The sequence below is a fragment of the Aplidium turbinatum genome, chromosome 4 (genome assembly GCF_918807975.1).
Source record: "Aplidium turbinatum chromosome 4, kaAplTurb1.1, whole genome shotgun sequence".
Classification (NCBI taxonomy): domain Eukaryota; kingdom Metazoa; phylum Chordata; class Ascidiacea; order Aplousobranchia; family Polyclinidae; genus Aplidium; species Aplidium turbinatum.
Genome location: NC_137475.1, coordinates 18501881 through 18519015, shown reverse-complemented (window position 1 = coordinate 18519015; position 17135 = coordinate 18501881). Strand labels below are relative to the sequence as shown.

The window sequence follows — 17135 nt, the reverse complement described above, 5'->3', positions numbered from 1 at the left end:
AGCAGCTTTTAACCGCATTACTGCTGCTTGTGTTTTGAATCCAATGACTGGCAAATCGAAGTTGGTGTATTGTCAGCATGATCCTGGTTTGCTGTTGACGTTTGTTTCGAGTGATTTGGTGTGTGAACTTGGCCTTAAACCGCATGATAAAGCGTCGTTTATAATGGATACTCTGGCTGGTCAGAAACCTACTTGTGCTAACCTTGTTAAACTTAACATCCAGTCGTTAGAGACAGATGAACTGTTTTGTGATATAACTTCGGTGGTTAACCCAGCTTGGGCTGGCGATGTTAAAACTTTACCCCATAAGCAGGATTTAAGTGGTTTCCGTCATTTTCATGACGTGAATATGTTTCATTTGAACGATACTAGTACTGTAGATGTACTGATTGGCAACGACAACGCTTATTTGATGTGGGCTAAGGAAGAGCGTGTTGGTGAAAATCGTAGTGAACCGCATGCTTTACTCACTCTTCTCGGCTGGTTGGCTTGTGGTGGTAAGTCACCCTTAGATGAAAGCGTTGCTAATGTGTGCAGAGTGCAGACGTCTTCAGAGTCAGATGTCATCTTTGGCTTTCTGCATAAAATTGAGTCTCGTGATATGGAAATAGCAGACCTGAATAAAGTCATTCAGGATTTGACGTTGCAAAATGAGACATGTGAATTGTCTCGCAATGACATTTTGGCTAGAGAACTTGTTGAACCGAATATTGAGTTGAAAGATGGTCGATTTGAGATACCTGTAGGCTACTGTTGAAGGAAGATATTGATTTACCTAACAATTTTGTGTTGGCGTCAGATAGAGCTGCTGCTTTAAGGAAGAAGGCTTTAAAACAACCTGAACTTCGTTATTTCCTTACTGACACCATGAAGGATCTTAAATCTAATGGCTATATTGAGCGTGCTGGTGAAGCAGGAAATGTAAAGGGATTTGAATGGTATTTACCATACTTTGTGACGTCACAATTAAAAAAGCGTATTGTTTACGATGGCTAGTCTGAATTTCGAGGAACTTGTGTTAATGATGTAATGTTTTCGTGTCCTGATTTGTTAAACCCTCTGGCAGATCTCTTGGCCAGATTTCGGTTTAGTGGATTTGGTTTCGTGGCCGATATGACTAAGTACTTTTTTCACATTTTGGACTCTTCAGTACGGAAGCCCAATTTCATTGAACTGCTTACGTACACAGGCAGTGGCGTTCGGATCGTGAACGAACGCTCTTTGGTACCTTTGAGTGACGACCCTAGGGATTTTACTGTCATCACCCCTGCCTCACTTTTGACCCCATACTTAGACCCATACTGTGCTGTTGGGCAATCACATGATCGTGACCAATTAAGAAGGGATTATCGACTCAATTTGTCACTTTCTCAGCAGTTTTGGAGTAAATGGATCGATTTTTACTTGCCAGGGCGTCAGGGCCGGAAAAAATGGTTGAAAATGGCCGACAATTTGGAGCCTGGTCAACTTGTAGTGGTGGGTTCTCTCCAAGACATTGGTAAACGTGGCAAGTAGGTATCAACTTGGGAGGGTGCATGAAGTAGTTCCACAAATTAGGAAAGGAAAGCCTGTGGTTCGTAGAGCTAAAGTTGCCGTCTGCAACTATATGAGAGTACGGGGAAAGTGAAAGTAGACTAAGTGTTGAGGGATATTTCGTGCCTCGCCCCCGTAAAGAACACTTAAGTGTTAGGGTTTGAGCCTGGTTTTGCCTGCGGTGGCCGACACTTGTCTGAGCCCAGAACAGTCGGTTATTATCGAAACCATTGTATATAACGTCATTTTAGTGTGTACCTATGGTACCAATTTCATGTATCGTCACGTATTATTCTTATTGCTGTTCATTCTTTGCATGCCCTTTGTATTTGCATATTAACTTAAACGTGAGTGATTCAAGCAATTTGTGTATGGTGTGTTTTTATTCATTCGCTCACAATTGTCGTCAATTCTTTTTTAGTTATGCCATGTCAGACTGTCATAACTAGGGGCCGCTATGTTCCCGACAATGGTTCACCAAATCAAACGTCATATAAAACCGTTCAGGTCTACTGAATCTTAGCGTATTACGTCATGGAATTTTTCCTAAAAAATGAGCCAAGATTGCACCATCGTTCGTAAGACTTGTATCACACCTGTTGAGAATTACTTCACAATGTTTCACTATGACGTCACAGTAACTGCGTACGTGAGTTTGAGATATAGCAATGTATTCTAGTCATTCGTAAAATGGTTGCTTGAAAGTTAGTCGCATATTTAACTGTTTGCTTAGTGCTTGCTAGCTGGACGAAAGTTCCGTCTTTATCTAAGTAGTTTGGATTGTAGTGACAGGTTTTTAGTGGTGTATCGCGTTGCACCCCATTTTCGATAGCCGCGGGCTAATTTTACAGAAATACAGTTTTTGAATAGACGTTTCAGAAGAGTGTTTCTTTTTCGGTCATTACATACAGACGAACGGATTCGGGAATCTTATGTTACAATTTTCCCACGAAGAGATTATGGTTTACCGCTGTGACCAGTGACAAAAAAAATTAAACCATTCCTAAACAAACAAGCACTTCTCTGCATTTACCATTCTCTAGTTGAGAGTCAGATATTATATTGTATCTCAACATGGTGTCATGGAAATAAAACTACATTGCAAAAGCTACAGCGCACATGCAATAACTTTCTTCGTACTGTATTTGACATTGCCCGCAGAGAAAGCATAAAAGGTGTAATGGAATTCAATAATTTAAAATCAATTTAGGCTACCACATGAAAAATACAGAGATTGCAACTTTCATGTTTAAATATTCAAAAAAGCTACTTCCCACAACATTCAATGATATAATTATGTGTAAACAATCAAGTAGCCTAACAACAAGAAGTAACTTTCCATATATTCCTATATATTGCAAAATTGACACCTGCAAACAATCAATACCGTACATGGGGCCAACAGTTTGGAGCAAGCTTCCAACTACCATAAGAAATGAATGTAAAACTGTAAAAGGCTTTAAATCAAAAATGAACAAGCTAAATCTTCCTTGAAATAATGCTATCTAAGTATTAGGCTACATACACCAAACATACTAATATTTCTTTGCCCAGCAATGATAGGCCAATGTGTGTAGATTTATTTGTCGTTGCAAGTCGGCTGCAGTGGCCGAGTGGTTAGCGCGTTGGGCTCGCAGTCGAGAGCCTGCATGTTCGACTCCAGCCACCCGCACTTGCTGTTGTTTCTCTGGGCAAGAAACTTTACGATAATTGCCTCTACCCAGTGATCGATTTCGAGTAATGGGTAGTCCCAAATTTAAGTGATAAGTAGAGTAGACAACCGGAAACAGACATTGCAGTCAGCTGCAGCGTGGGTCAGGTGTACGTCGGAAGGCGTACACCGATGCATAGCGCTCAAGTCCGCTTTCCCGCAATGCAGGATAAAGATAATAAAACAAAAAAAAAAAAAAAAACAATTAGCAAAATAGTAAGGTTGTAGGTACTCCTACTGGCTTTCTTGTTCTTGCGTTTATTGTCCACAGAAGTTCTACAGAGTCTGCAGAAGTTTTTCCATCCTCTTCGACCAATCGCCATTTTTCGGTGAAGCGGTGGCCATGTGCTCCAACCAGTTGTTTTCTTTTATATTAATGTCTTGGACTGGATCGTCATGCTATTATCTGTTTGTCTGCAATTTTTTCTACGTAATATGCCGAATTGGATTTTTTTACTTTTATTTTGATTTAACGTGTAAATCATACGGTAGGCCTAACCCAAATTTCTCATATTACTGTGACATGCCACTACTACATCCCAGCTAGCGATGCCTGTCATTTTTGCATTAATTCAACGTTTGGTCGGTGTGGAGGTGACGAGTTTAGCTGACTGGGGTCTAAAATTATCGCTTTATCAACGCAACTTTGTAACAAAGCACGCTTGATATCTTCAAGACATAAGTACTTTCCTGGGTATAATTGGATTTCCGCAAAATGATGATGTTGTTTTTGTCATTGTTTTCATGTCGTCAAGTTATGGCCTATCTATTTTGTGATTCGTGTAAGGCATGGTGCGTTGCGCTTGAAATGGCTTTGCCCGTGGTAGGATTTCTTTGTGGGGTTTTCTTTGCCTGCCTTGCTCTTATTTGCTATGAGCTAAACGCATCAAGACGTGTTCCCCTCACGACCATCAGCACTCTTGATAACGCACCATGGCCGATCTTCATAGCAACTGTCCATACAAATTTTAAATATATCAGCTAAAGCTATGTGGGCTAATAAAGCTATAGCCTAAATTTATGTTTTTTATTTTATTTTTTTGTAACAGTTTCTTTTTTTATTTTCCCTTTACATCTTAAATTTTTCTGAAGGTGTTGCGACCGTGCCAAACTTTTTTCAACTCAATAACTTACTTTGGTCACAAGCACGTTTCAACGTTCGCGTTTTGTCGCTTCTACCTTTTTCTCGACCTTTGCTATGTTGACGTGTATTGTTTTTGATATGATGGTCAGAAATAAAAACAACTGAACTGAATACAGGTAAATATTAAGTTAGCCTACGCAGAAAAGGAGATGTACAGATTCCGGTAACAAATGTTTATTTAACAATGCCAAATCGGAGTGAATTCACAATATTTCGACAGTTGTCACAGAGTTGTTAAATAAACTTGCTACCAAAGTCAACAGGTGTGACAGACGAGGAAAAAAGTTTTCATATGAAAAGTATTGACCATATAAAATGTACATTACAATGAAACGTCTGAATAGAAGTAGCCTACAATTTTCGACACAATAGAGAGTTTTAACAAACAATCGTTTTTATGAAACGTTGGAAACAACGCGGAAAAGGATTAATCTAGAACAGTGGTTCTCAACCGGGGTCCGCGGACCCCAAGGGGTCCGTGAAAGTTTCCGAGTTTGCAGCAAGATTGATAAATTACGAAATTTAAAAATTCGTTGGTTGTGCTTTATTTGTGTATCCGTGATTTTCAAACAGTACTTCCCAACGAACTTGTGCGATGTCGTTTGAAAGTTTAAAGGTTTGGTTTTCTAAAAAAAATATCATATAAATGAATTAATTTTTTAATAAGGCTTTGTTCAACTTAATTCTTTTGAGACAGCAGTCTATTGATCAATGCTTAACTTAGAAATGCAAACGTTAGTCAGCAGTCTATCACCACTCACAGTTTTGCAATGACAAAGATTATAACGAATTAATATTGATTAGAAATGAAAAAAGGGAGAAATTGTTTGTAACGGTATCAAAATTCTATTGATTTTTGATAAAATTTATTGAAAAACGTCAAATCAACGTATAGACTACTGATTTTTGATGCTGTATGCCAACATAAAGCTCATAACATAACTTTGTCAAGGTCATCAGTCGTCATAAGTGCGTCGCAAGTTCAGCAAATTTTTCTAAGTGTGTCGCTTCGAAACTTATGAAACATTTGATTCCATTACAGAAGCGATTTACCAAAATTTCAGATAGGGGAGATGTGGGACCTTTCGGACACGGGGACCAATCGGACAGCGGCATATTTCTGATACCACGTGACCGTGACGCGCTATTTTTCTTCTATGGATCCGAGATTTCATTCTTTATCAGACCACATGTTTTTGTAAACATTAAGCAAGAGGTGTAAATTTGTAAAGAGAAAAGCGATTTTCATGCTTCAAAGTAAAAATAGTGAACCAGATACTCTTAGAGTTTAGAGACATTTTTTTAAATATTCTTGTAACTTTATTTATGCTGTTTGGTTTAAGTTTGTTTAATGGTCACAGAAGGAATAGAGTTTAGATAAAAACGCCTTTCTCACTTCAAAAAATTTTGTAAGTTTGGTCAAAATGGAGGTCAGGGGACCTTTCGGACATGATAAAGAGACACTGTCCGAAAGGCCCCCACTGTTCCAAACGTTCCAATAAAAATAGATGCAAGAATGCAATAATTACAGATACTCCAGAAAAAGAAATTATTCTTTCACGTCGCAACAAGCTGCCGACGAAACGCCCAAAAAGAGCTGTTTCTTCCAGCAGCGAAAGTGATATAATTGTACACTTATCATCTGACACTGTAAGTGACGATGATTCTATCTTAAGTGGAATAAGTGAAATCTCAGGTCACGTCAGGTATGGAGCACAAGGTGGAAGTTGGAGATTTTGCTGTCATTAAAGATTTTTCATCAGAGGGAAAACATAGAAATTTTATCGGAAAAATCTGTGCCGGACCTGATGAAGATGGTGGTTTCGAGGTAAATTTTGTAAAGCGATTACAAAAGATCAAAGACGGATTTCACTTTCTTGAAGAAGTAGATGCAGCATCAGTTACGTTGAATAACATTGTTTAAGTGTTTCCCAAACCATCCCAGTTGCCACTACGAAACGACTACGTGAAGTTTTTAGGTTTGGGGCTGATCTGGCTTTGTATGGGTTGTAAATAAAATCGTGTTCTGAAGAAGATTTTTATATAGCCAATCTTCACAGTTTTTGTAACATCGGTAATTGTTAAAGCTGTAAAAATATTATTTCATGATATTTTACTTCATTTTATTATGTCCGGAAGATCCCCACCCTGTGTCCGAAAGATCCCCACCGGTGGGGACCCTTCGGACATTTGAGTCTTCTTTTTCATATGTAAATAAAATTATTGTTATTATTGGGAACTCCTGTCTATGGGTCAGTATGAGTTCGTTATAAATGTAAGTCAATAAAAACACATAAGAACATTCAACACCGCTTTGAAAATTAGAAATAATAGGAGTTAGGTCAATTTTGTCCGATAGGTCCCACATCTCCCCTACAATTTTTTTAATGGTCCGCGACTGCTTCGAAGGTACCAAAAGGGGTCCGCCAAAACAAAAAGGTTGAGAACCACTGATCTAGAACCAGTCAACATACGGAGAGCTTAAAAACTGGACGAGGCTGTTCACAAGGCATTTAGTTAATTAACATACGTTCTACTAGTGCAAACTAAGCTGAAAAAGTGCATCCCTAGATCTAGCCCCCTGAAGAAGTGAGTCGTGTCTGATTGACGAAGCGTTGAAATAAAAGCAGATTATCACCTCGTAACTTACATCTTTTCATTCTTTTGATAGTTCAACTTAATTTGCACCGGTAGAACGAACGGAGAGCTTCATACAGACACGATATAAGAACCTAAGTACAGTAAGAATGCTAATTAAAGGTCTTAGTAAGAATTGATACTTTCTTGCAAGTGCATAGGCCATATCCATCTGATTTAAAAATAAAAGTTTATCTTTTCTTTTTCGTTGGTCAATTCCATAGCGATCAATATACACAGGCCTTGCCTTGAATCTCAAATCATTGCAAAACATCTAGTTCCACGGACAAATCTTTCTTTGTTACCGGTAATAGTGTTTTTTAGATGCTCTTCTAGCACAAGTGCCAAAATCTAGACCGATATTTGTGTACGGCAGTAAAAATAGCACAAAAGCAACTCAAAATACATACACAAAGACTATACATGTACAGTAATTATCAACAAACAAACTACCAACTTATTCGACTGCTATCAAGCGTAGTAGATCGGCCTTCAGTCAAATTTGAAGCTTGCACGTTTGGCAGGCCTGTATACAATACAGGTCGCCATGATTTATTCTACACTAGAAAATATTGAGATAAGTGACTTATTTTATAAGACGTGTATGTTACATGGTGATATATTTCTTATCAATTGAAGTCTTGTCTCTCTTCACACAGATCATCACTTGCAGTAAATAAAACAAATAACGAAAGTGTAGCCTTTTGTTTGAAAGATGCGATCATGGCCGGGCCACAAACTATTTTTCCCATGAACTTTTGTCTCATTTGCATATTTCTGTAAGTGTAGCCATTACTGGTTACGGCGCGTGGTAACTATTTTTACTGATTCATTTTATGAAACGTCTTTTCAACCCTCATGTTCAAGGGGGTAAACGATATTTGAGTAAGATTTTTGATGTTTATACTATGTGTCTCCATATTTTGAGTAGGTTAAAGCGAAACGTTTGGCAGGGGCGTTGACAGGGGGGTCTAGGTGGTACTTTTGGACCCGAAATATTTAGGGGGCCCGGATTCAAAACATTCCCAGCGACTTCAAACATTATCAATATCTTAATATAATCAGATCTAAAGGAATTTCCATCAGAGGTTAAAACAGCCACTTCAGCCGTCAGATAATGAAGTACCGGGTATAGTGATTTCCCTAACCATGATTCTTTTTCTCGAAAACACAAAATATTTTTCTTTACCCACTCTTTAATTCTGAATATATAGGCTATATTTTTTGCCCCTATTCACTTCGCTACTTGCGTCTACTTTACAAAGAATTAATTTCAGCCGAAAACACCAACAACTTTAAACATACCGACGAAGATCGTGATTGAAGGCAAGGATTTCGCGGTTTACGGAGAAATCCCTAATGCGTAATTGCGCAGTTGGGGAAATTTGTGAATAAAACAAATCTTTGAGAGTGTAAATATATATAAAGCTTTGGTAGAGAGTTTGCTTTGTTGAACCATAGAGAATATGGTAAAATTCTCTTTGGTAAATATATATATAAATGATATTTCTCTTAATTTTCTACTTGGAATGGCATGTGTCATCCTCATTTTAACAACACATCGATAAAAGTTTGTATACAACCTTTATATTCATAACATTGTCGATGAAGGGGGCCCGAGAAATCCTGTCTTTTAATGGGCTTAGATTGTGCAGGCGATCTAACAATGCCGCCTAATTCAAAGACCTATTGTGCGTTGTTTGATTCTGCAATGATAATAAAAAGAAGCATACAAAGGGCCTACGGTACTATTTTTTAAAAGCTCGTGCACCGCAAAAATTAATAAAAAAAAAATTTGACTTCGATAGGCGTCGAACCGTTGTTCTCACGAACATTAGGCACAAGATGAAACCACTGAACTAAACAAGCCAACGAAAAAATGCTTGCATTCACACGGTATCAATACAAACTCTATGCAAAGTAACCGACAGGACAATTACCGCACGCGGTAACCAATAAGGACTACACTTACCGAAATATGTAAATGAGACAGAAAGTTCGTGGGAAAAAATATTTCGCGGCCAGACCGTTGGATATTCACAATTAACAGCCGATTACCGGTTGGTATACCAATTGCAAACAATGCACACTGTACTTGACAGGTTATATTTTCTATTTTTATAAATGACCACTACAACAATACTACATCAACGTCATCATGGGCGCCCTGCAGCAGGATTTGACCGGGAAAGTCGACTATTTTCTTCCTCTTAGCCGCCCGAAGCGTCCCCACCAACGCCTCAAACAGATTGGCGCATCGATCGTCTCTGAATAAAACTCCAAACTTGACTACATATCGTCCTTCGGCGTCTAAGTAATTAAAAAAATTTAAACGTAACTACACAATGATCATAATAATAAATTATCCTAAATAGTGCAGAACTGCAGCCTATGTTGCAACCAACTCAACGGCAGAGTGGTTACGCTTTCAGCGCAAGGAGGTAGAGATCAGAGATCGATTCCAGGTCGGGTCATACCAAAGACGGTACCGATTGTATATTTTCTTAGCCTACATAACACAGTGAGAATAAGCCGGGTAATAATGTGATGACATTCTAAGTATCGTATGATACAAAATTAAAAATGAGCACTGTCGCTAAAACACTTTAGCAGTTGTAGAGCGACCATTAAAACTATAGCATAGACAAACCAACTCAACAATGTTGCATACCAGCATTACACACTGTTTTGGAATTTTAGGCGATTGTAAAAACGGTACGCAAACTGTAAATACAATTTTGGTAAAGAGGTGACTTTCTTCCACCATAAACAGATAAAACCAAGCAACCACAAGGCATTTAACATAATATATTAGTTTTCTTTCTAACAGTTCCCTTTATTGGTAAAGCATCGAAACGTTTTGTCAGTAACATGTCAAGTTTTATTAAAATGAAGTTCAACGTGAATATTATTCCGTACCGGGTATATAAAACATTTAAAGTGGGTTATTATTTTCAGCTTAAATCTGGGACTCCCTCCTGTTTGTGTTCAAATGTCGTGTACAAGTTCACTTGTTCGCACGACGCGAACTGTACATAGGCCTACATTGGTATGTCCACGCGGCATTTGGCCACGAGAGTGAGGGAGCAATTAGATTTAACAAATTTGAACAGAAGAAGTGCCATTAAAGACCATATATTCGATTGCCAATCATGTTTAAACAACAAACCATCCTTGAAATCTTTTAGAGTTTTGCATAAAAGTTTCACCGAATTTGACACTAAAATCCAACAGGCTTTGCTAATAAAATCATGCAATCCTCGCCTCAATACGCAGTTGTTTCTTATTTGCTTAACGTCTTGTCTTAATTCATCCATGATGCGTGGTTACCTCGCGGATTTAACCGCCATGTGATGTGCCTTTCTCCTCTGCTTTGCCGTTTCATTCTTATGCATTTCGTTTTCAATTCATTATGTAGATCGATGGGCTCCGTTAGAGGGGGGCCGTGGGGGTGATTATTCACCCACCAATTGGAGTGGGGGGGGGGGTAACTAATGCAAAATTACCCCCCCCTTCACTAATGTAGAGATCAAAATTTAATTCTTAATATTTTTTCTACTTTTGTGTTTTATTTTCATTTTTTTTGTTTTGTTGCACAACTTTTTAGTTTTTTGCTTGGAAACTCCGACTGCAAGACAACGCAAAAAGCAAATATGCAATAGAGACCTGCATAGTGCATAATGCTATGGAAATTGTTCAGGAGCTAAGTAGTTTCCAAAATCAGTCTGGCAAGTTTAAAATCGCCCTGCAGGAAGAATCCCACCATGGCTTGCACACTTTGTGCCAAACAAGATGGCTGACACGTGTACCGGCCATTTCTTCAGTGTTGTTAATCTACAAAGCCTTGCTAAACACACTTCAAAAATGCGAAATCATTAGGCCTTTATTCCCAATTATTGCAAGGCAACGCATACTTTGCATTGCAGCTTTGCCAAGTTTTATTCAAACCACTTGAAAAGATAACTGGCCTGTTGCAGATCAAGTCTTATACCATCAGCGACATGATGGAGCTGGTTGAAAACTTCAAAGTTAATTACCAGAGTCTTAGAAATGAAGAACAATTTATGCAGTTATACAAGGAATCTCAGCACCAATCGCTTCTCATTACAAAAGGTAGTTCTATGCATCTATTGACAGCATAGTGCAAGGCCTCATCCACCGCTTCAATGGCGAAAAAATTAAAACTCACCAAAAGCATAAAGAAGTTTTAGTATCTGGTACAGTCTGTTCCAGACAATTGTTCAACAAATCAAACGTCATGGAAATTGCTAGAAAATGTCCAAATATTGCACCATCGGTCGTAAGACCTGATGAAATATTGCATCACTACCTTTGAACACCGGTAATGGTTTCATTATTGCGTCAGTTACTGTCTACGTGCATTTGAGATATCGCAAATTTAACTGTTTGCTTGGTGCTTGCTAGCTGGACAAATTTTCCGTTTTTTATCTAAGTAATCTGTTTTGTAGTGACAAGTTTTAGTGGTGTACGGCGTTACATCCAATTTCGACAGCCAGGTGGTTAATTTTACAGAAATACAAACTTGAATAGACGTTTCGAAGGAGTATTTCTTTTTCGGTCATTACATGCAGACGAACGGATTCGGGAATCTTACGTTACAATTTTCCCACGAAGAGATTATGGTTTACCGCTGTGACCACAGTCAACGACAGTGCTGTTACAGCGTTGGAACGATATGGCTTCGGCGTGAAAATTTTGGGCCAAGATATAAGCCACTTCCATCAGAAATTTGGGCCGATCAAGTATGCGTGCGATGTTCGAAACAAGTTAATGGGACTTATTATTGTCAAAGAATTTTATGCCAGTGTGTAAAAACTTGTAAAATTGCTATTGGCCAATGGCCCTTCTTCTGCAGAAGCTGAAAGATCGTTTAGCTCGCTACGCCGCTTAAAAACATGGCTCCGAAGCACAATGACTGCTTCAAGACTCAATTTCATTGCCATGCCAATCAAGTGTAGCCTATTTGGATGAAATAAGTGCTGATGCAATCTGCAAAGAATTTGTTTTCAACAATGTACAAAGATTTAGGCTAAAGTCTTTGGCAACTTCTAGCTGTTCTGCTTAGAATAGCAGCAGAGGCTTTGTGGCCGTGCTAACTACTGATATATAGCCTACTACATAATTTTTCATTCAGGCACGTTTTAAACCTTTCAAGGTTTTGCCACCTTTTCCCGTTCGTTAACGTGCTAGTAGGTTTATATCGATTTTTGTAGTTAGTATCTTTTTCGTCCCAGACGCGTTAATGACGAAAAATGAAATGATTGATTGAGAGTGCACACAGTGTTTTGTTTGAGTTGAGGTGTTCGTTTATAGGCTAATGTTATTTCTTTGTAGTTTTTGTGAGATCTTGGCACAAGGTAGACCTATTACCTAGGGGTGTTACGGTATTTTTTGTTAAGTGTTATTTCTTACACGGCGCAGATGGTAGGCCTTTCTGTAGTATCGATCAAGATGTTTCCTTATTTTCAGTTGTTGTAAAAGTTAATGCATTTTAGCTTTTATTTTTCTGAGTTGAATGTAGGCCTAGACCCTAGATGCTGAAACGTTCCATTTCACTGTGGATGTTATAACACAGGTTGTCGTGCTGTATTCATGTAATTGTAAATTAAGTTATAGCTTTGACCTTAACGCTTTTGGCCTTTTAAATCTAACCTTTTAGCGTCTGAAGTGCAAAATTTGAAGGACTTGAGCCAAGGAACAATACAGAGGGATTTTGTGCACGTCCCCTCTTCCAGTCAAAATTGTCTCAAAACCTCAAAAAATGTGGCAAATGTTAAAAAACTTTTGCTCGTGATTTAAGACAGATTCGTTAAAAGAATTTTTCAATTTTAAATCGTGCTAAAAGGCAAAAATTTTGCACCTTCGGCGCGAAACACGCAGCCTAAGACGCTGTATAAGAAACTAAAGCTTTCAGTCATGCGAACGGAGTCTGGAGGCGACCTCCCAGAAGTACATGTGATGTGATAATCCAATAAGCCCCCTGTCGATGTCAAAACATCATTCCCGCCCCTGCTTAAATTACCCCCCACTCTCAGGAAGTGTCCGGAGCCCCTGTGTAGATCAGCTATTTATTTCAATGTAGATGTAAAATCAGTTATTTTTTCGTTACTTGAAAAGGGCTAACATGTGTATGGCCGAAAACGTTCGTAGTTTATGTTCAGTTTAATATATTATGTTAAATGCCGTGTGGTTTCTTGGTTTTATCAAACTGTAAATGTGAAGCAATAAAGTTGCCAACTATACTTATCCTAAAATAAGTGCTGTCAACACCAGACTAAGCTTTAACTGAGACTGTGCTGTCGAATAAAAAAAGTTGATTGCACAAACACAAAATCTTCCCTACAACATTAAGCTTAACAAAGAAAAGACTGAGCGTTATTGAAAACGCAGCGCTGAAAGTATCCTACTACATTAAGGGGGCAGTTCTACTTAGAATCGCATTTTTCGTACTTGTCATAAATAACAAGTAATCTACACACAAAAGTTCACCCAGAAACCATATATTGCTGGAAAAAGGAGGAAACAAGCTATCCAAAAATATTTACTTTGTTAGGCTGGGGCAATCCCAGGGGCGTATCCTCAATAGAAGCAAGGGAAGCATTGCTTCCCGTCAAAATTGAAAAAAGAGAAGCTGATATTTTTCAGTAAAACGATTTCGTAATTTCTTTACCTAAATGCGATTTAGAACGGTTTTTAACTCATGCCCCCCCCCCCGTATGATTTTGAACTCGGTTTTAATTTTAAAAAAGTTGGAAGCCAATGGAAGCGAAGATTCGTATTGCATCCGTTGCTCTCGTTTTTGCAATAAGAAACAAGTTTGAAAGAAAGGAAAAAAGCAGCGCAAAGTTTTCGCAATTTACGTTTCTTTTAACTAATCGCTGGAAGCGATTTAAAAATTGCTTCCAGTCGCGGGGTTGCCAGATTAGCCAAATTCCGCGAATTAGTTTTTTTTTAAATAACTTTTCAAAATGCATAATAATCAATATTTCTCTAATATTGTAACCTTACCAGATGAAACCATATTCAACATTGTTCAATACATGTTCTATACTTGTTTAATACTCGTAATGTGGCGGATCAAAACTCATCCGCTACTTTTATAGGCTAACTTGCTATTTTTTGGGCTACTTTCAGAATTATTTTTGCTACAGTTTATTAAAATCCACTACAAGTTATAAAATATATATGTAAATTTTATTATTTTTGATAGAAACAGTTAAATATATCCATTTGGCCTTTTTTGTCTAATATTTTCCTTGTTTTGGCCTTTTCTTTGTATTATTTTGGCTTTAAGACTTTTTCATAGTCTGGCAACTCTGCTCTGTTGGATGTTGTGCCAGTGAGCTATGTAATGAGAAAATCTAGGGCACTGTTATGGTTATAATATCGGCCTTGTAAGCAAAAGTTTGAGCCAAATGTTGGCTTTACACTGTTATCCTGGCTGGATAGACTTTGGAATAAGATAGGATATGTGAGGTCTAAGCTAGACTTGACTTTGTAGCTGAGTTTTTGGTGTTCTCTAATTATAGTCGCATTTTTGCCCTTTCGTGTGTAAGAGCTACCTTTAATAAGTTAATAGCTGTTTATCTGCTAATAAATTTCATACAAAAATTACCCTAAAAGTGTTTCCAGAAAGCAGTATAATTCATTATTTGAGTGTAATTTTGCAAAAATTTTCCGGGGGAGCATGCCCCCAGACCTCCCTAGAAAACACATGCCTTCGGCACGCTCTATTCCCCCACGAGTTTTATTGCTTCCCTTGCTCAACCAACCAGGATACGCCACTGGGCAATCCATTAAGGGTTTATACCATTTGGAATTTGTACATAAAATCAACCGATTGTCTCCATTGCAGCCCTAAAAACTTGAAAATGGCTAGAGGTAGGCACTTCAAACTGCATGGTGATCTAGTAGGGTATCCTAGCTATAAATTGATAGAGGGTATTTCTTTTAACTTTTTTAAACATAAAAAATTTCATAATTGCTATGCATCGAGAGCAAATCTAACTTCAGGATTTGGTAATAAAATATTTATTACTCTGAATATTGAAACAAAACTCAATCATTATGTCCGCAAGGGCCTACTGTACATCTGTTAAAATTTTTAGCCAATTCTGACAAGTAGTTTTCTAGAAGAAACATTTTTAGTGCACAAAAACATGATTATGAGTAAATCACATTTGAAAAATAGAATTAGGTAAATTTATGCTTTTGACTTTAAATGTAACTTTTTTTCTTCTATGTCCATTTACAACAACTAAAATATACATAATGAACAAAATACTGAGTTTACACATACACAAATTAAATATATCAGTGGCCACTAGGTACATGATCACCAGAAATTGGTGTTTTTGAAGACTTTAATCTTTTTTCTGCATGTGAAAGTCTTTTTTTATCTTTTACAATAGTTCTTTTTTTGGTATACACATTGGCATCAAATGCTAGTTCATCAAGGACATGTGTCAAACCATGGCGTCCATTGTTCCAAGAAAGAACTGCTAAGGCCAGAGCACGATTCACTGCAGCAGTTCCAAAATATTTTTCTTTTGGGCACCTTTTCATTCTCAATAAACTTGGTTAACTTTTTGAAAAGGTGGCGCTATTTAGCTTATTCATTATTAGATTTTGTAAGGTAAAATACAAAACATCTTGCAACTAACATTCTCATAAAAATGCATATTTTTATTCACATTTTAAACTGAGGTGCGTTCAGAAAACCTTCCGTTTGAAGCCTAATGAGGGCAAATAGGTAAAAAACTGACTGCATATTCGGAATCTACGATAAATTTCCAATATATATCAATAAAATAAAATATTTTTTTTTTCTAAGTAGAACTGCCCCCTTAAGCAACTGTTTATAGCTTTCTTCTTTTTATAAGATTACAAGACCAATTTTTATTTCATCACACTAAAGGTGCCAAAGTTGTAACTACTTGAAGTTCCCAATCTTTTCATTTCTTCAACTAACATTTCCACTTCGTGCTCAACATTCATGGTGCTGATGGATTGGCGAGAACAAGATAACTTTAAAACTACAGTATATCCAAACTACACAAAAATCAAAATTAAAAAATCTGTCTCATTGACATGAGTTTAATAAAGGGTCATTCCATGCTTAATGGAACACCATGGTTCACCCACCCTCTCAGAATTTGGTAAAATTAGGTTCATTTGAAAGAGCTTCAACATTAAGGCCAAACAAAAAAAAATTGAGCGAAATAGACCGATCCATCGCAAGCTATCTTTCTTAGCCCACTGTCTAGCATTGCTTTTATGCAGTTTCCGTCACATTTATGCTGTGATTTTTTAGAAGTAGAATTTTCTTCTGCGGTACTTGCAGGTTTGACAGCAAATACCTATTTGAGATGTCTTAAAAAACTTAAAATAGGAAACCAAATAGGTATTTGCTGTCAAACCTGCAAGTACCGCAGAAGAAAATTCTACTTCTAAAAAATCACAGCATAAATGTGACGGAAACTGCATAAAAGCAATGCTAGATAGTGGGCTAAGAAAGATAGCTTGCTCTCCTTTGCTCTGATTGGCTGAGCGTTGCTAGGCGATGGTCGGTCTATTGGTCAAGCGGTTCAAAACCTGCAGACATTTTAGTTTTTTGGTTATTTTGAATTTTTGGTCACGCTTGAGTGATTTTCTTCTTGTATAGCCTCCCCCTCAAGATAAAATGATATTTTTTTTTTCAATTCCATGTTTTCTTGGGTGCTGATTCTAAAAATCACACCTTCATGCTTTCACAGTGAAAATTGAATTTTTGGTGTTTATTTTCCGAACCCACTCATGCGTTGCGCACCAAACCAATCACTATATCAAAGTTACCAAGTATTTTTTGAAGACTTCTATTTTCAGGAAAACATAGTGCCATTGGCGTTAGCTTTCAAAGAAACCCGTTATAAAGCAGCAAAGTTGGGCTTTTTATTTTAAGTTTGTCACATAACAATCCGCTATTGCCTACATAATTATTTATTCTTCTTCCACTGGTAAGTAGTTCCTTTAAGATTATGCTGGAGAAATATTGCTGTACCCACTTGGCAATTGCCAGTTTCAATTTTATACTTGAGCACACCAGCAACA

General features: G+C 37.6%; 1 protein-coding gene across 1 annotated transcript; it reads right to left on the bottom strand.

The window, feature by feature from the left end:
- Positions 1–4068: 4068 nt before the first annotated feature.
- On the bottom strand, positions 4069–16119 carry LOC145768581 (costars family protein ABRACL-like). Its single transcript, XM_082580108.1, has 2 exons — positions 15983–16119; positions 4069–9335 (listed from the first exon to the last, which is right to left on the bottom strand). The coding sequence occupies exons 1-2, from the start codon at positions 16041–16043 to the stop codon at positions 9157–9159; spliced, it is 240 nt and encodes a 79-aa protein (XP_082436234.1). The 5' UTR covers positions 16044–16119; the 3' UTR covers positions 4069–9156.
- Positions 16120–17135: the final 1016 nt, after the last annotated feature.

Excerpts from the sequence above, each read along its gene's own strand:
- LOC145768581 (XM_082580108.1), bottom strand. The coding sequence starts at position 16,043 with ATGAATGTTGAGCACGAAGTGGAAATGTTAGTTGAAGAAATGAAAAGA. Across the intron at positions 9,336-15,982 it reads GAAAAGATTGGGAACTTCAA|ACGCCGAAGGACGATATGTA; the intron begins GTAGTTACAACT and ends TTAATTACTTAG.